The sequence below is a fragment of the Acipenser ruthenus genome, chromosome 4 (genome assembly GCF_902713425.1).
Source record: "Acipenser ruthenus chromosome 4, fAciRut3.2 maternal haplotype, whole genome shotgun sequence".
Classification (NCBI taxonomy): domain Eukaryota; kingdom Metazoa; phylum Chordata; class Actinopteri; order Acipenseriformes; family Acipenseridae; genus Acipenser; species Acipenser ruthenus.
In genome coordinates this window covers 21,418,247-21,437,539 of record NC_081192.1, presented here as the reverse complement: position 1 = coordinate 21,437,539, position 19,293 = coordinate 21,418,247, and the positions used below count along the sequence as shown (strand labels likewise).

Sequence of the window (19,293 nt, the reverse complement as noted above, 5' to 3'; positions counted from 1 at the left end):
TAAAATATACTATTATGCAAATAAATGGTTGTTTTTAACTGGAGGATGGGCCTCAATGAGATGACTCAAAGTAATGTTTGGGTGGAGGGTGTTTGAAGATGTTAATGTCGATTCAAGTAATCATATATTTGTATTACTACAGTCATCACTTCTTGCAGAAACATGACTGCTGATTTGAAAAAATAAACAGCTGTATAACTACAATGAAATGGGCCATACAACTTCTTTTTTTAAAGCAATGTATGAAAGTGCTATTTCCACCAGATCCAACAGCAATTATTATTTTCAGTGGAATACCTTTATAATATTGCCTTTATAATGTTTCACCAATTTTTCTATGTATTCGTTTTAAACATTTCTAAAATATTGATCTGAAAGTCATTAAACTGTTTAATTGCTTTAAACAACAGAAATGAATCATATTATATTATACTTTGTTAAATATTAGAAATATCACTACTGTTAGTTAAGGCTGCAGACAACACAATAAAAAGCTGAAATCTGTGACTCTGTTTCCATGATAAAGGCTACAGTAAAATACATAATGTACATTGTCCCTTGTGTTTTCGTTTTATAGCACCTCACTGGGGAGATTCTGTGTGTGACAGCTGCAGTAGTGGTATTAATCTATTCCTGATAATTTAAGATTATCCCTAATTTAATGTGATATAGAAATGTCTGAATATCACCAATGCAAGAAGTTGTTCTGTGAATAAGAATGCAAATATATGTTTAGCTAAACAAAGAAATTGATTAGGGAATACATAACAGTCCTCTGCTCAATGGATTTAGTCATTGATTTTTTTAATTTAATGTATTCCTTCTTTTAGTTGAGCAACAATTATATTTTCATATTGGCCCCTCAATGCATTTGAGACTAACATTAAACATGTACATATATAAAACAGATGTGTGTATTAGAGGAATTTGATACTGGCACTGAATATTCAATGAGTATTTCAAACAAGACCCAGGTTTTCTTGGTAATGCTAACAATTAAATTTGACATCTGGCGCTATCCATATTGGCTTTGTATCCTATGAAGTCTTGTACAAACAGTCAAAGTGTCATAACGTGGGTACAGAACAAAATCAGACAATGTCATCGGTATTACAATACAGAAAAAAAAGAATTTTTGTGAATGGCAGAATAACTGGCTACAGCAAGGTACTGTACTATTATTCATACTTTTGAGTGCCGTTTTGCCTGACATTTTAGTAAAAGATTTGTTTCAAAGTACTACATTCTCATAAGATTTGGTGATCTTATCCCAACTACAGTATGTATGGCTATGTTTACTATGGGAAAAAAAAAGTGACTGGTATGCTATTGGTGGACCTTTGTAATTCCTGTACAATACATTTTTCGATTTACCTCCATTTTTAGGAGGGTTTACAATAAACTTGTATGTGGTATGAGGTATTGTAACAGGGTGAAGTGTTACATGTGTGGGTAGTCACTGGAAAATACTGACAGACACAGAGCATTGGTGTTGATACGCCACTCAGGTGCGTAGATTTAATTTTAACATCGAACTGACACTAGGGTACCAGCGATGGTAGACCTAGTGTCACATTTAACAAAGCAATAAAAACAAAGAAACAAAAGCTAAAAATAAAAGTTTGTCACACAAAATGACGACCGCTAGTCCCACTAAAAAGAACGTCCCGCTCCAGGAACCTACTACTCTACAGTAACCCTCTTTATACTGTTTTGGGATCCACCTCCCCTAAGCTGACCTACTTCTATTGTGTTATTTCTGAAGTCCTGGCCTCCCAGCGACTCCGGGCCATTCCGACGGTCCTGGCTAGGCAATCGCCTTCACAGGCCCCGTCTTGCAGTTAAAGGGCTCCATAGCAGTCGTTCCCGCAGAGCGGACGCTTCCCTCCTGGATGTAAACAAACTCTCACTCAGCGCCCGTCTATAGAGCAATGGCCTTGCAGCAGCCCCGAGCTGTAGCGCAGCCGCTTTTTGAGCTCTGCGCAGCATCCCCAGGCACGCCCCCCAGCCAATCCAGACCTCCCGATCACTTTAGCTCAGGACTAGCCTGCCACTCAACTGGTTGCTTAGCAACGCGTCTCCAACTGCGCGTCGCAACTGATTTTCCACACACATTTGCGCAGGAACCAGTGACCCCATTCCCTATCACAGGTATATATACGGGCAGCAGTGTGGAGTAGTGGTTAGGGCGCTGGACTCTTGACCGGAGGATCGTGGGTTCAATCCCAGGTGGGGGACACTGCTGCTGTACCCTTGAGCAAGGTACTTTACCTAGATTGCTCCAGTAAAAACCAAACTGTATAAATGGGTAATTGTATGTAAAAATAATGTGATATCTTGTAACAATTGTAAGTCGTCCTGGATAAGGGCGTCTGCTAAGAAATAAATAATAATTAAAATAAATATAATATAAACTTACTGTTAGCCATATAGCAAAGCAACATAGCACAGCACGATCGCTTATAAAAACATACAATCCAGTTCAATGGAGTGATGTGTGCATATATTGAATATTAAGCACATACCATTTTTGTCTCACTATTGAAGTCTTCTTTGAAATATTTTGCTTTTAACATGGAGCATTCTGCCTCTTCTGTAAAGGTGCAGTGTTTGGAGTCAATAGTCCGAATCCTCTCAGAGCAAGATTGAAACCAAACCATCAATAACAGGTTTAAAAAGTTGTTCCCCCACCCCGTATCCACCTATTGTATTTTAAGAATGCACACAAAAATGTATGTTGCAAAAGATGACATCATACAGGTCTGCTATGGAGGAAGATTGCATGTGAGATCATCAGTCTGTGTAGGCTTTTATGAAATTATATATATATATATATATATATATATATATATATATATATATATATACACACACACACAATGGGAATGGTTAATCAATTCACGTTGACTTTACCCTTTTCCCATTAAAAAATAAAACCTACTACAATAATAATAATAAATACATTTCTCCCAGTGCTGCTGGACAATGTCCCGCCTTGCTGACTTGCATCTATGATTGACTTGTTCTGAATACTTTAAACCCGCCCCAACTACTGAATGACAGCACATTCCTGCATTTCTATTGGAGACTCCGCTTGCTAGATTTAAAACAAGATTACAATCAGGATGGAGGCTTGTTAGCAGGATTTAAAGCTGTATTACAGTTAAGATACAAAGGATTTAAAACAGAATTGTGGTGAAATGTACAAAAATGCCTACACACAAAAACCCCAGAAGAATGTGCCTGTGACCGTAGGGATTTCGTTGTGGAAGACAGCAAAGGAAAGAAAGTACAACTTAAGTGTGCAAGTACTGTCGAGTTACTACTATACATATTTTGACAGAAAAAAAAATTCTCAAGCATTTTGGAAAGTAACCAGAAACACTAATTTCATACATTATATCAGAAACGAAAGCCCCCGAAAAAACGATTTACATAAAACTCGAAAATAGCTAAAAATAAGCACCGAAAAATACAATTAATAAAACCCGAAAAACAGAAGCCCTACATATAATCAACCAATGTTCGGAATGAGAGAGTTTTTTCATGGACTGTTTTAATTATGTCTTACTTTTGTATTGTGTGCTGTTTTATTGGTATTGAACTTAAAGGAATAAGAAACATAAAGATTACTTTCATGAAAATAGGAGTGGAAAAGATACATTACTTTTTGAAACTTTGTTTTGTGTGTTTAGTTTTGTACGATAATTTTTTGAATTTATATTATTTTTATATTCTGAGTTTTTCTATTATGTATTATTTGAGATTTGTGTGTGATTTGAAATGTATTTGAGAGTGATTTGTATTTCGCTGGATTTGTTTTAGGGAGCTGGTGAGCTCCCATCACTCTTTTTCTCTCAGAGTTCTATTCTGTACTAAACAAAAATGTAGTTTTTGTGAGCAAGATTTGTGGACTGTTACTACGCAAACCTTCTTGGATACTGTGTGGTCCAGTGGTTAAAGAAAAGAGCTTGTAACCAGGAGGTCCCCGGTTCAAATCCCACCTCAGCCACTGACTCATTGTGTGACCCTGAGCAAGTCACTTAACCTCCTTGTGCTCCGTCTTTCGGGTGAGACGTAGTTGTAAGTGACTCTGCAGCTGATGCGTAGTTCACACACCCTAGTCTCTGTAAGTCGCCTTGGATAAAGGCATCTGCTAAATAAACAAATACTGATGAAATAAACTGATAATTATTTTACATTATCATCTTGACCTTTGTTTACCAATATTCTACACACAGCCCTTACACACTAACGTGGCAGGAGCACTAGTTCACTAGTGGTAACACCGTGTAACAATTTTTTATTTTTTTTTTGGTTCCTGGGTAGTAAGTGTTATTTCCTAATTGCTTATGCCTCAAAAGTATAGAAAATGGCTATTATTCCCCACAAACTTTGCTTTTGTGACCAGGACAGTGATATTTTGCATCCGGCAGACGTATTTTGCTATGTCTGCGGCCAATTTATCAAGACAAGAGCGAAAAAGTACTCCGTGGAAGCATCTGCTAAGATGTGTGAGGCCTACAAGGCATATTTCGGCATGCCTGTCGGGGATCAAGACAAACCCTGGGCACCTCATTTCACCTGCGAGCACTGCAAAAAAACTCTGCAAGGTAATATGGACAATTGTTCCTCGGAATTTTATGTTTTAAAATTTGTTAACATTTTTAAAATTGTAAAAGTTTTTAATTTTAAAATGTTTTACAATTTTCAATGTTATTGAAAAAATATATCGTATATGAAAAATGTTGCGAGAATCTCTTACACATTAGTCATGGGTGAAATGAAAGTATTTTTGTAGGATGGTACAGAGGGGAAAAGAGAGCCATGAAGTTCGCTATCCCAAGAATTTGGCAGGAACCCACTGACCACTCAAGCAACTGCTACTTCTGCATGGTGGACCCTTCCAAGCGGACCGAGTTCTCTGTGGGGAGGAACAACGTCAAGTGGGAGCCACTGGTGGACCCCCGGAAGGTGCTGATGCCACCACTGCACATCAAATTGGGCCTTATGAAACAATTTGTCGGAGCTCTAGATAAGGAGTCGGCAGCCTTCAAGTACCTTCAAGACTTCTTTCCTAAGCTGTCTGAGGCAAAGGTCAAAGCCAGTGTCTTCGTCGGACCACAGATAAAGAAGATCCTGGAGTGCAATGAATTCCCCAAGAAGCTCACTAGTAAGGAGAAAGCGGCTTGGAACAGCTTTGTCGCAGTGGTTCGGGGCTTCCTGGGCAATCACAAGGCTGAAAACTATGTGGAGCTGGTTGAGACTCTGGTGAAGAACTCAAAGTCCATATCCTTGATGCTCATCTTGATAAATTCAAGGAGAACATGGGAGCGTACTCGGAGGAGCAAGGCGAGCGCTTCCACCAGGATATACTGGACTTTGAACGCCGCTACCAAGGACAGCATAACGAGAACATGATGGGAGACTACATTTGGGGGCTGATTCATGAAAGTGATTTACAGTATAATCGTAAATCTCGAAAAACTACTCACTTCTAAATCTTTTGTAGTCATTTTTGTATTACTTTAGTATAAATACATGTTAATTTGGATTCATATGTTGTTTTTTTCTGACTTTATGTGAACGAAAATACACAAATTCTCCCGTTTTCTCATTGGAAATAGGTCAATTTCAAAATATCACTGTCCTGGTCACAAAAGCAAAGTTTGTGGGGAATAATAGCCATTTTCTATACTTTTGAGGCATAAGCAATTAGGAAATAACACTTACTACCCAGGAACAAAAATTGTGTTACATAATCAGACTAGGTTTTAATAGCTTCTTCCTTATCACTGTTCTTATTTCTTTGCTGCTGCTCCACCTGAATTCGATTAATGATGCATTCCTTCCATCTTCTGGTGAGTTTTGAAGTGGCCGCCTTGAAACATGTCATAATGTATGGCTACGCAGTTTCGTCAGCTAGTCAACAATGCCCCATCCCTGGCCCTTCAGTGGAAATGTACCTGACCTGAACCCCACACCTGGGCGGCCTACGTACAGGTCGGTTACGACAGTGGAAACGTGGTATTAGACACACTGCTGTACATTATTTGTTAATGCATAATGCCCCAACATTAATAAAGCAACTACAATGTAGTACAACAACTCTGAGATATGATATTTTCACATATCCAATGGACCCCTGGAACCAATTACATCTCTTTAATATTAATTAAAATCACACTGTCAAGCACCACAAAACATTTTGAAAAATGTGTGCTTGCACCTTTAAGACATCTTTTTGTGTTTTTGTTGCATTTATATTATGAATTATTCATGTTGTCCCTACCATATGATGTACCACTTTTATCACACACTGTGTGTGAAAAAATGGTGTACTATGGGAATATAACGTACCGTTCGTGTTTGCTAAAAGTAATTGTAAACATGTTTATACAAAGGTAAACAAGCTGGCCATGCAAGCATTTCCCAGAGCTAAATTGTCATATACACTAACCACTATCCCAATACAACCCCCTACAAGGAACATGCATAAATAAAGCAGGATTACATATAAGTATGGGAGCAGGTGCATCCATTAATTACTTCTTTTATTATTAAAAATACTCAACAATAGGCATTGCTGACCAACATTATTCTGTTTTACTGACTATTTTATGTGCTATGCCAACTTTTAATTTATAACTGCATTATAATTTTCTAAGATGTATAACAGAAATTGAACACACTAATCAATCCTGGTAGCTATTTAAAAACAAATCATAGGTCAGTAGTAGAGGAACATTTTACAAGAGCAACACTCAATTTAATATAAATGGAATTTCAAGTATAAACAGCATGTTATGCCAGATTAACTACAGCTCAGGTCTGAACAGAAGCAAACCTAGGTGGAGGTATGTAGAGGGAATTGTAAAATAGCTCTCAATTCTAAAACACTTTTCTGCAAGTTTTGCAAATTCCTTATTCAACTGATACGTTTTACTAAACAACCTCCAGACTTGTTACTGATTAAGACAAGTACAGTATATGCACTCTGATTTCTCGCATCTTAGATAGTGATAATATGATGCCTCTGTTTTTCCCTGTTGAAAAACAAACTGGATTATGATGATCAGTAAACAGTTCCTTAAAAATAGGCAGATGTCTTGCTTTCTTAAGAGGCTAGAGAAATGCAAAAAACAGATTTAAATTTGAATTTGAAATTATTCCAGTATCTGAAAGGTTCTTTTGAAAGGGGATTTTGGAAAAGATGATGGCATTGCTGACATTGTTTGTATGTCAGAGTCATGTGGTGTACACATTGTAGACAAAGGAACAGAGGTAAGACCTCATAAAGATTGCATTATTAAACCACAGACCGTTTGGGACAAGACTGGACCTACTCTGCTTTTAAGAATGCATGTAATTGCATGGCTTCAAGTGGATAAGGCAACTACAAAATACCAGAAATTACATATGCATATTATTATTATTGTAGTTGTGTAGTTTGAGACAGGTTTTTTGTTTTACATTTCTAAACCATCTTTGGTAAGGACAGATAACTCTGGATTATGGGTACACAATAATTGGATCATAAATCAGCACTGACACCAATTTTTAATACCATACGCAAACTATCCTAATTTGCAGTCCGCTCATGCAAACTTCACAATGTGATATCTATAGTAATAGGCACCCTAAACACAACGTAATGACTTCTAATAAGATAGTAAATTCTGAGCTCACAAATATGTCATGAGGCAAGCTTAATAATAAAAAAAGTGTTTGCACATACGTACCGAACTTACTAAGCTCATCTTCAAACTAGGAAATGCCAAGTTTAAAAAAGGCTATGTAACAAATTGACCTTATTATCTTGTTTGGAATCACTTTGTATATCATTTCCTGTTTCAATCATCACATCCTGGTGACATTTTAAAACACAGAAGTGTAAAGCATCCCAGTGGCTAGTCTTCTGTTGCAGAACGCTGGCGTCATCTGATAGAAGTAATATGATTAGAAAAAATAGGATATGGTAGCAGTGACTAACCTAATCATTGTATAACATGTTGGTGGAAGGCAATGGAGGATAAGAATACAAAAGATCATCCAATAGATTGATGATTTAGCGAAACAAAAATATTTTGAACTCCCAGGGGGTAGGTACATATTTTTCTAACTTAAATGAACAGGAATAAGGGAGTGGCCAAAGGATTTAATCAATGGGATAAGCCCTTACAAGACTGTTTCAGAAACAAAAATAATCTCTTAAAGAAAGCATTCTACATTGGTCTCAATAGAGTTCATGAACACGTCCTCTCTCTAAGTTCAGCTGGTACACCAGAGTGTAATTACTAGCCTGCCCAGCTATGCACAGTGGATTTAACACATACTACAGGGGTGCTTTTTAATATCTGAACTTTGAAAAGTCACCAGGATGTGATGAAACAGGAACTACATTCTAAATGACAAGAAGAATACAATAGTTACGGTAACTGTGACATTTCATAATACGGACTAAGCGATTTTTCGATAGTAGTATATATCACGATTAAGAGTATTTGTGATAATCTTATCATAGACATTTTTCAAATGACCCGATAAACTGAACAGAAGGAGCTATTTTCATTAAATAAGAGGGTAAAATAACTGGTGTGGCTGTATTTTGGCTACAAAAAAAAGAAGATAATAAAGGGAAATACCAAAGAACATGGCCATCCAATTTGCAGAATCTGTGGCAAAACCACAACAACTAAAAAATGAACAACTTCAAACACGATGTGGCACTTGTGTACTTACCCACCCAGTGGAATATTTAACTTTACTTTGTGATGCAGTAATATTGCAATCTAAACACTTAAAACAATGTGTTAAATTATGAAAATGTAATTTTAAACACAGTAAGTGACTCTGGCTTACCAAAGGGTCAATGTGAGAAATGGAACACAATGCGCAGTCACCTCTCAGCTGCCTCGTCAGGCCGATCGTGTTCCCAATAAAGTAATTATGCAGCTTCTGTCTGTACCATTTACTGTATCTTAACATTCCTATTTTAAACCACAGTGCATGCACTGTGTGCATTTGTGGTTTACTTTGACTTTATTTACTCAAATTAGCCATTTAATTTTTTATTTTCTGTAATACCCTCTTTATAATGCCACCCTCTATATAATGGCAAATGTGTGTGGTTTCAATGGTGGCAGTATAAAGAGGATATACTGCATTTTACAAATTAAACTGTGTTAAAAAATGTGGCTGCCAATGACAGTTTTATTTTTACAAACTAGCCCCTTATGTTCAAGATTTAAAAAAAAAAACAACTTAAACTAGTGGTATGATTATGCTGTCAAATCAACTTAAACATGCTCATACATGCGTGTAAATAAAAACAGTAGCTTTTAATCTGTATCCTGTGTAAACTGAGCACGGCTCAACAAACACTGCATAAAATAATATGATCCCATGTGATTACAACAATATACTCAGTCATTGCAATTGTAATTGTGTGAATTTATCAGTTAATTACAGTGTTTCTAAGTCATTAGTAATTTTATGTTAAAAAGGTGACCCTATAAAACTTGAAGTAATGTTTAATTTACAAAGTACAGTGCTTCTGTGTGCAAATATTGTATTACAGGGCCTGGCCATTTATATTTTAAACTAAATACAGTTGTAATAAATAATTTCCTAAACCATGAGTCTTTTCAAGAAACCAAAAATTGTCAGCATATAAATGTTTTGCTTAAGGCCTAATAAAAAAAACACTATTGTTTTTTGTTTGTATTTTGTACTATTGAGTTACAATAGTCTGATAAATCGACTGCTGGCTATCAGTTTGTAGTGTCTCCTTGCTGTTGCTTCTTCTTGTGATACAGAAAAACATAAGAAAGTTAGTGATTTCCTCAGTCTCATGGTATGTATTTTCATTCTTGCTAGTCATTTTTTAATGCTTTGAAACTTTCTTGTGTTGCTGACCATTTACCACAGAGAAAAAAATAAATCATAACCTGAGTTACATTTTCCTTTTTATGCAGTTAAAAAAGTAGTTAAAAAATAACTGCTTGTGAAATAGTGGGCTCCCAACTATCGTATCGTGGAACTTTACTATCATTTCATCCCTATTTCACAACCATATCAAGTTGCTCCTAATAAGGAATAGATAGATATTATAGATAGACAATAATTTTAAAAGCAATGACTTTGCCAAAAACTATAAAGATATATTTTAACAGTCGTCTTTACAATCTGAAGGCAACACATGATTCAAGAACAATTGCTTGACAAGTTGGACGTCACAGAATTTACTGTAATAAACATTCATGGGGTTTTCATGCGTGTTTTTTTTTTTTAGCTCAAGACATTTGCTCGAGAAAAATGTCTGGTGTAAAATGCTTTTTTGGGTTTCCATTGGCTCAGTTTATTTTAATCGAGTAAACCAGTCTTTTTCACCCGACGTCATGCAAATGAATGGGAAGGGTAGGGGTTGATATGTACATTAGCTATGTGTAAAGTACTTGTGCTGTTTTTGAAGATTACTAGTGAAATTTTGTGAACATGCATAGAGAACTGGTACACGAGTAAGTCTAAGCTGCTGTAATAAAGCAAAATACCTCGTGCCTGGTTGGTTAATAATGTGTTTTACTGCTCTTGCCCAAATTGTTTTTCAAATGTCATTAGTGGGGTGTCATGTCGTTAGTAGTGAATACTGTTTCAACTAATTGATCTTACGACTCATTAATTAAAAATGAACTCGGAGGTATAAAATGAAACTGACCAACAGGTATTGCAGATCACCATGGCTGAAAACCGGCGGATATGTTATATATATATTTCCCTTTCATTCAGGCAATACAGCATATAGGGGATCAGGTGATACTGTGTATACTACCCTGGCTTAGAAACCTTGCCCGTCCGGATGGCTGACAGCTGTTGAGGAAGCATTCAACACGACGCTTGGGTACGGGTAGTGAGGGAGGTGGCAAATACCGATGAAACGGACTGAAGTGCAGCATTAGTTAATTCCTAAAATTGCCACTGCCTGCTGTATCCTGTACAAACTCTTGTCAACAACAAAATGAGGTGTTCAGGAACCAGTAGCTGCCTGTGAGACAGACGGGGAAGGTTATCAGTGTTGCCAAGTCTCACGAGAAAAAAAAGCTGCACTGCCTTTCAAAACAAGCGTAACCCATGTTAGAGTATGAGTGTTTATGCAAATTGCAACCTGTGACTCTCAACAAACAAGCCCAATCCCACTTATTATAAGTGGACTTGGCAACTGTGGACTTGGCAACTTGGCAAACTACCTCAGCCGCCAGTTTCAATTGGACAGCAGGGATGTAAGGAGTCTTGTGATGTCAGAGATTCTCTCCTTTCTTTTAAATTGTGTTGGATTTACTGTTGTGATTTACTGGTCTGAAAGGACATCAACAACTTGTTAGATGTTGTTGTGCTGTTTTGGGCGATCGAGCTGACTCATGACATCCAGTTCACAAACGGTATTTATTAACATGGAGGGCAGACACGCGTTGTCTTTGGACATAGCTGGGATCAAAAAAAAGGACGGGAATTAATTCAGTTAGACATTTAAGCAGCTCACTTGCTCTTCGTGTTTAACTTTAGCATTGTTTTTGGCAGCAAGGGTATTCTCAAACAGCTGCTTTAATACTATAACAAGGGCATAACACAGTTCATGGCAAGTGGTTTTATACAGAACTGTAAACCCACAAGAGATATACAACATCACAGACGAGACACAGCAAAAAACAATAATAAAAAAAGCTGCCCGCATTACCATTAAGGTGAACTACACCACTGCTAACCATCAATCACCCATCAGCCACTACTTTCTGCCGTCTTGGAATCCACAGTAACAACTGACCTGCTCCCTTGCAATATTTATAGTTAAGGATAAACACACTCATTAACATTTACACGTGAAATGAGGGTTTCCAAGCGAAACTGGGCGTGGATTTTCCAGTGTGTTTCATCATTTACCATATCCCTCTCTTTGGCCATTTTTTTCGGCCACAAACCTGATTTACACGAGTAATTCTCCCAAACGTGCATGCCGACATCGCCATTTCACATGTAAATTGACCCACATGGAAACCCCATGATTGAAAAACACTTTGCAAGCTCCTCGTAGGGCTGTATTGTCAAGGGTTTCAATGTAAATTCAGCACATTTTAAATATCTGTGTCTGTTAACCCCAGATGATCTCTATTTGGATATTGTACCAATGTCCTCTTACCTATGAACAAATACTGTATAATTTATGTTTAAGTACCTTTGTTAACAACAGGATAATTTTTTTCAATTTAGAAAAAAAAAAACCTTACTAATTAGTATTGGCATCCATCCAAGAACATACAATGGAGTTAATTTGCAATAGGAACACAATTATAAGAAAAAGCATGTAATCTATGCAGCCAGTGTACAGTTCATGTAATTGTGTGGTCTATTGAGTAACAAATCCCTTTCTTTCTTGTAATACTCTGCACTTATATTTGTATTGTGTTACTTAAAATGGTAACCAAAGTAAAATGTAATAAATATAAATGCAGCATGCTATTGAGTTGTTTCGTGTGAGACTTGTTAACCCTATTCAATTATCGCTATTGTTTTTAATTCAAAAGATACATCTCTGTCTGTCTAATGAATTTGCCTATCAGCTACATTTTGGTAGCAAAATGCACCAATACACAGCTCAAACAACAAACAAACAAAAAAAAACTTATGAAGCGAGTTTATTTGTATAAATGAAAAACAAAGAAACTTCCAAACAGATATGGAAATTGAGCACAGATGGCCAAAGGGGACATTAAACAACTCCAATATTAACTATCAAAGGGAACAGATGCTTACTCCCAAACCCAGTTTTATAAAGAATAAAAACTCATTCAGCATGAGACCAAAGCAGATCAGTCTTTCTCTCAATTCAATTCACCTGCGTTTCTCATTTCTAAAATAATGCTTACAGCTGCAAAATATCGTATTAGTCTATTTCACAAGACTACATATTTATGTGTGGTATTTATAAATTTTTTTCATTTGACAGTTAATTTTTTCTGTTACAGACTGAACATCATTCATGTTCATTCTATTGCGTTTAGACTCATGTAAATCCGGAATGTTAGGGTTACACTGGCGTTCAGTTTATCTGGGTTTACATAGTTACAAAACAATAGCCATGAAGGTAGCTATAGTTTCCATAGCAACCTGGAATCAGAAATCAGGGTGTCTTTCTTTTTAATAGGGAAATGTAGATTTACCTTACATACTATATAGTGGGCATACACTTCCATGCTGGATGGGTATAATACAAATGGTTAAATATATATAAATGCATCACTGCATCTATTAATTATACGTAAATATCTATCTACTACAGATTTATGTTTAACATACTGTATTATGATGTAGTGTACATTTTTCTTAATGATTTGATCTTCCTATGGCATTATTTTTATAAGCCCTTTTTGTTTCTTAACTATACCTATATTTAGGATAAGTGTGTAAAATAGTGTAAACTGGAATATCACACATAAACAAATGGCTGCGGCGAGTTGAAAAGTGTATACTTGAGGTCCAGCAGACCCTGATATCATTGACACAGGTGGATTTATTAATGTTAAGCAACATTTGTTCAGCATTTTATAACTACAAAAGTAGAACTAAAGTATTACACTATGCTTGCAACACTTTATTTGAATGCTACATGCTGACCTCTGTTAGGTAATTTGTGTAAATATTGTATTGAATGCACACTGTGGTATTATGCAAATACACCACTTCTAATAGTTTGCTGCGACTATATACTGCACATTTCATAGCTTTTAAGCAAGGCATTATCTGAATGTCTGCTAAATTCTTCCTTCAAAATAGTATGAGCCATTATTTTGACAAAACAACAACAATAATAATAATAATAATAATAATAATAATAATAATAAAACGCAAAAGCAGAGAGATACTGTGCCTGCATATTAATATTTTGGTCAATACAGAAAACAGTAACAACCACAATATTATTTTTGCCAATGCTATACACAATGTAAAAATAATATGCACACATTCTTTGAATATTCTTTGATGTGTCAAACGCAACTGAATTGCAGCATTTGGTAATTGATGTCCACCAGTGAATTTCATTTGTAAGCTGTGTTTCCTTTGTCCCACTGTGCTGAGATGTAGGCTCAAACCCATTCTCCAGGACCATCATTCTTATCACATTTGTTTCCATTACCAAAGTGGCACAGTTCATTATCTGCTTTGATGTAGTAGACACCCGTGTTCTGGAAGAGTGAATACGCCATAGCCGGAGATAGCATAGGCAATGTTTTTTTTTTTTTTTTTTTTTTTTTTTTAAGCTGCATGGTGTTCTCATTTTGATAGCAGTGTGAGAAAGCATTATTGACCACTCTGGTGACATGAATCCTACTTTAAAGTGGAGGGGAGGATCATGGGCACTACTCATCAAGGACTTTCTAGAACACTATTAGAGAGTGGAAACACCGCTTTCTGGTGTTACTATTCCATTCCTCCTTACCTTTCCCAGAGGACTCACTAGTGCTGCTGCAAAGGTCTTCCTCCTCTTCCCCTTCCTGTTCTGGTTCTGCAGGTTTCTCCAGGTTTCTTGATCTTCTTGAGCTGCTTTCCGATTTAACAGCTGGCTTGGCCACAGCTGTTGGGTCTGCTCCCTTCACTGTTGTCTATTAGGAAGAAAACATGGGATTTTTTTTTTATTTTTTTTTAATTATTGCCATAGAACATTGTAAATGAAAAGTAACATATTTTATACAAGAGCACTAAGTTAATGCACATCACTGAGCTTGTTTTTTCAATATATGTGATATATTTTTTCGATATATGCTAATAATAACTAAATGTGTCATATCTGGGTGTCAAACATTTCAAACTGACTATTAGAAGACTGCTCAGGATTATCTTCAATATACACTACATCCGAGAGACTACTAGCAGTGGGTAACTGATAAATCCAGTTGTCACCCAAGTATTTAAATTCCAAGCTAAAATCAGAAAAGGAAGGATAAAGACTGCTCTCTGTATCATCGAAAAGCATGTGCACTTTTCAGAAAACACTGACTAGGTTAAACAAATATGCTAAGTAGAGATCAAAACCTTAAATCAATCCTTTGATCTACAGCCTGGTTTCCAGACAAATTGCTTAGCAGTTTGTTGTAAATAACTTTTGAATATCTACAGTTCGCTTCCGGGTAATAAACAGACAGATAAGGATGTTAGACAGGTAGATAAAGTAAAGGCTGTATGGAGACTCCTTAGTTGTACACTTCCTGATATTATATTTTAAGAATTTAACAAAAAACACACAACTACAGTAATATTTGAATGCAAAAAATCAGACTACACGTTTTCATTTAAAAATTATTTACTTTATGTTTTTATTTACAATGTAGTCGCCTTGGATAAAGGAGTCTGCCACATAAATAATAATAATAATAATAATATTGCAACCCTGTTAAAAAAAAAACATAAACTTAAACAGATCACATTTTCCACACTGATGTTTTCTGAATAACTGTGTTTACAGTATCTTAAGACGACTATCATTAGATTTAGCAGGTATTAATCCGCTCCCTAAATTAGAAACCTATACCAGTACTTCTAATGTTATTTCTGGTACGATTAATTATTAAGATTGGAAAATATAGCTACCTTCATGGCTATTATATAGTATTACTGTACAATAACTATTTGTAACTTAATATTTCTGATATTATTACACAATACAAAAATTATGTTACATTTGAATAATTGTTAAAGCGCCTACCTCCAGCATCCCAGCAAGGTCACACACTGTATAAAACATTGTCAAAACTTGGTACAAAAGAGGCTTGAAGAGTCAGAATGCAGGAGCTATGCAACTTGCTGACTAACTTTGCTCTCTGTTTTGATCAGCTACACAAAGAAAAATGCTGTCTATTCAAAACACACTGCAAATCTCTTTTCACAAAAAGGACAGTGAACAAATGAGGCCATGTCCTGATCTCCAGTCATTATCCCATGAGGTTCAGCAATGATTGTAGTGCATGGAACTGAGTGACACCATTGCCAGTCACCACAGGGCACTTTTGTGCACTTTCATAAAACTTAGTTTTTTCCCGCAACTTGGACACTGCTCTTTTCTTTTCAGCAGCTGTAGTTGTGTTTACCTCAATGCTTAAAGGGAACAGAAGAGACTGTATGTGTCACTGTTATATTCTGAAATATGCTTGTGTGAGGATGACATTTCACTGGGTCACAGGCAAGATGTAATCTATTTTGTCTTCATAAATGCTGTGCATAAATAGCTGTTACTTAATAATAATGTGTAGCACAAAAACCTAATCAGCTCTAATATACACTACTACTGATAATAACAATAATAACAATAACAATAACAATAACAATAATAGTCAGCACTTGGATATCTGTTACCCAGATACACATCAATCGCATTTTATGGCCCTTGTATTAAGAATAAAATCAATCCCCATTATATACAGTGCCTATAGAAAGTCTACACCCCCTTGAACTTTTTTCACATTTTGTTGTGTCAGTGCCTCAGAGTTTCATGAATTTAAATGAGGATTTTTTCCACTTACCTACACACCATACTCCACACTGTTAAGGGGGGGAAATGTTTTTATTGAGAAAAAAATTATATATTAAAAATACAAAACTGAAAGATCATAATTGCATAAGTCTCCACCCCCCTGAGTTAATACTTGTTGGAAGCACCTTTGGCAGCAATTACAGCTGTGAGTCTGTTGGGATAGGTCTCTACCAACTTTACACACCTAGATTTGGCAATATTTGACCATTCTTCTTTACAAAACTGTTCAAGCTCTGTCAAGTCATGTCACAAATTTTCGATTGGATTTAGGTCGGGGCTCTGACTGGGCCACTGAAGGATATTTACCTTTTTGTTCCTTAGCCACTCCAATGTAGCTATGGCTGTGTGCTTTGGGTCGTTGTCATGCTGAAAGGTGAACTTCCGTCCCAGTTTCAGCTTTCTTGCAGAGGGCAGCAGGTTTTCCTCAAGGACTTCTCTGTACTTTGCTCCATTCATTTTCCCTTCTATCCTGACAAGTGCCCCAGTCCCTGCCGATGAGAAACGTCCCCATAACATGATGATCTTTGGGTGATGTGCTGGGTTGGTTTTGCGCCAAAACATAACGCTTTGCATTTAGGCCAGAAAGTTCAATTTTAGTTTCGTCAGACTACAAAACTTTTTGCCACATGGCTACAGAATCTCCTGAGTGGTTTTTTTTTGCATACTTCAAACGGGATTCAAGGTGGGCTTTCTTGAGTAATGGCTTCCTTCTTGCCACCCTACCATACAGGCCAGATTTGTGGAGTGCTTGGGATATTGTTGTCACATGCACACTTTGACCAGTCTTGGCCATAAAAGCCTGTAGCTCTTGCAAAGTTGCCATTGGCCTCTTGGTAGCCTCTCTGATCAGTCTCCTTCTTGCTCCGTCATCCAGTTTGGAGGGATGGCCTGATCTAGGCAGGGTCTAGGTGGTGCCATACACCTTCCACTTCTTAATAATCATCTTGACCGTGCTCCAAGGGATATTCAAGGCCTTTGATATTTTTTTATACCCATCCCCTGATCTGTGCCTTTCAACAACTTTGTCCCGGAGTTCTTTTGAAAGTACCTTGGTGCTCATAGAAAACCTACAGGAACTGCTGAATTTATCCTGAAATCATGTGACTCACTACAATTTAACACAGGTGGAGGCCACTTAACTTCGTGTGTGATTTTGAAGGCGATTGGTTACACCTGAGCTAATTTAGGATTGCTATTACAAGGGGGGTGGACACTTATCCAACCAAGCTATTTCAGTTTTTATTTTTAATTAATTTTCTCCAATTTTCTAGAATATTTTTTTCACTTGGAAGTTGTGGGTTAGGATGTGTAGATAAATAAAAAAAATATGTATTTTAATGCATTTTAATTCCAGGCTATAAGGCAACAAAAGGTGAACATTTTGAAAGGGGGTGTAGACTTTCTATAGGCACTGTATATATAACAAATTAATGCACTTACCCATCACACGTGATTTCCTACTCCATCACAGCCTCCATTATTTATTTATTTTTTTTCTCGCAAGCCAATCAGTCTGTTTTTATCGTGCAGTTACACAGCGCTTTCTCCAATTTCACATGACGAAAATGCAGCAAAAACAAAGTGAACGAGACAAGCTACAGTACTGTAAAAGTTAATCATTAAACAGTTTTAAATACTGTGATGCATTTTTTTTAAATCTGTGATCTATAGTTGCTTTTGTAACTTTTCATTTGCAAGAACTGTCACAATAGGGCCTTATCAAGCACAATATTCTGTAATTTAGAATACTGACTTTAGATACTGTTTTAATTCTGGAAACTGGTGTTGCATTTTTTTTAAATCTTTTGCTAAATTGCATTGCTTTTTACATTTTATACAGTTATGTGAAAGGGTAACATTTTTATTTAATTTTGCTGTTGGGTCGTTAATGAGGAATTTTACATACTGCTACAATATGTACTGGATTTAAAAGTATGTACTCTATTACAGTCCATGTGTCCACAGTCGTCTCTTTTGGCAAGTGATATTTTCAAAATGATATTGTTCTGACAAGGGTTGGAACAGGCCAAAAAATGAAATAATCAGATATGTGTCACACGCCTTTAACCGTCACTGAAGTCAAAAGTATATAGGGTCGGATATGTGAGTGCTTACTGTAATAATAATAATAATAATAATAATAATAATAATAATAATAATAATAATAATAATACATTCCTGTTTTGTGAAAATAAACCAAACATTCAAATGTGGAATGAGGGCGGCACCTCTCGCGGTTTGTGAAAATTAACAGAAATGTACATGTTGCAAAATCAGTACCGTAATGTATGTACGTAGTATTAAGTATGTGGTTAAAACAAATGTAATTATTTTCTATTGGACAACAGGGAATAACTACCGTAAGACTCCCATTGTAGAAGTTTGAGTCATTCCAGGTTTTTTTCTGTGAAAAATTGTTAAAAGCTGGAATGGCTCCAACTTCAATGCAATGGGAATCCTTAATTATTCCCTGTATGCCAACAATCAAAAGTGACTAACCGAATTATAGTACAAAGCTGCATACCACATTTAAAGACAGTGGGCCCTAATTACAAATCTTTCACTGAAGATTTAAAACAGTTTGATATTTGTAAAACTGATCTAGACTGTGGTAGGCTGGTTTGTTTCCCAGTTCACCAAATACCAACATGGATGTGGTTGTGAGTGAGAACTCACTGGATTTACTGTAATTATTTATTCTTTAGAATTTTTGT

The 19,293-nt window shown here is 36.3% G+C and overlaps 1 protein-coding gene across 5 annotated transcripts in view; it reads right to left on the bottom strand.

Moving 5' to 3' along the window:
• LOC117400564 (suppression of tumorigenicity 18 protein) overlaps positions 1-19,293 on the bottom strand; it is a 113,808-nt gene that overhangs the window by 81,633 nt on the left and 12,882 nt on the right. For 4 of the 5 annotated variants that reach the window (XM_059022180.1, XM_059022181.1, XM_034000708.3 and 1 more), the window contains exon 3: positions 14,492-14,654. In XM_059022180.1, the coding sequence (XP_058878163.1) occupies positions 14,492-14,654 (163 nt within the window). Of the gene's footprint in view, positions 1-14,491; positions 14,655-15,754; positions 15,901-19,293 lie in introns of those variants that run through there. The other variant, XM_034000709.3, reaches the window with a different exon arrangement.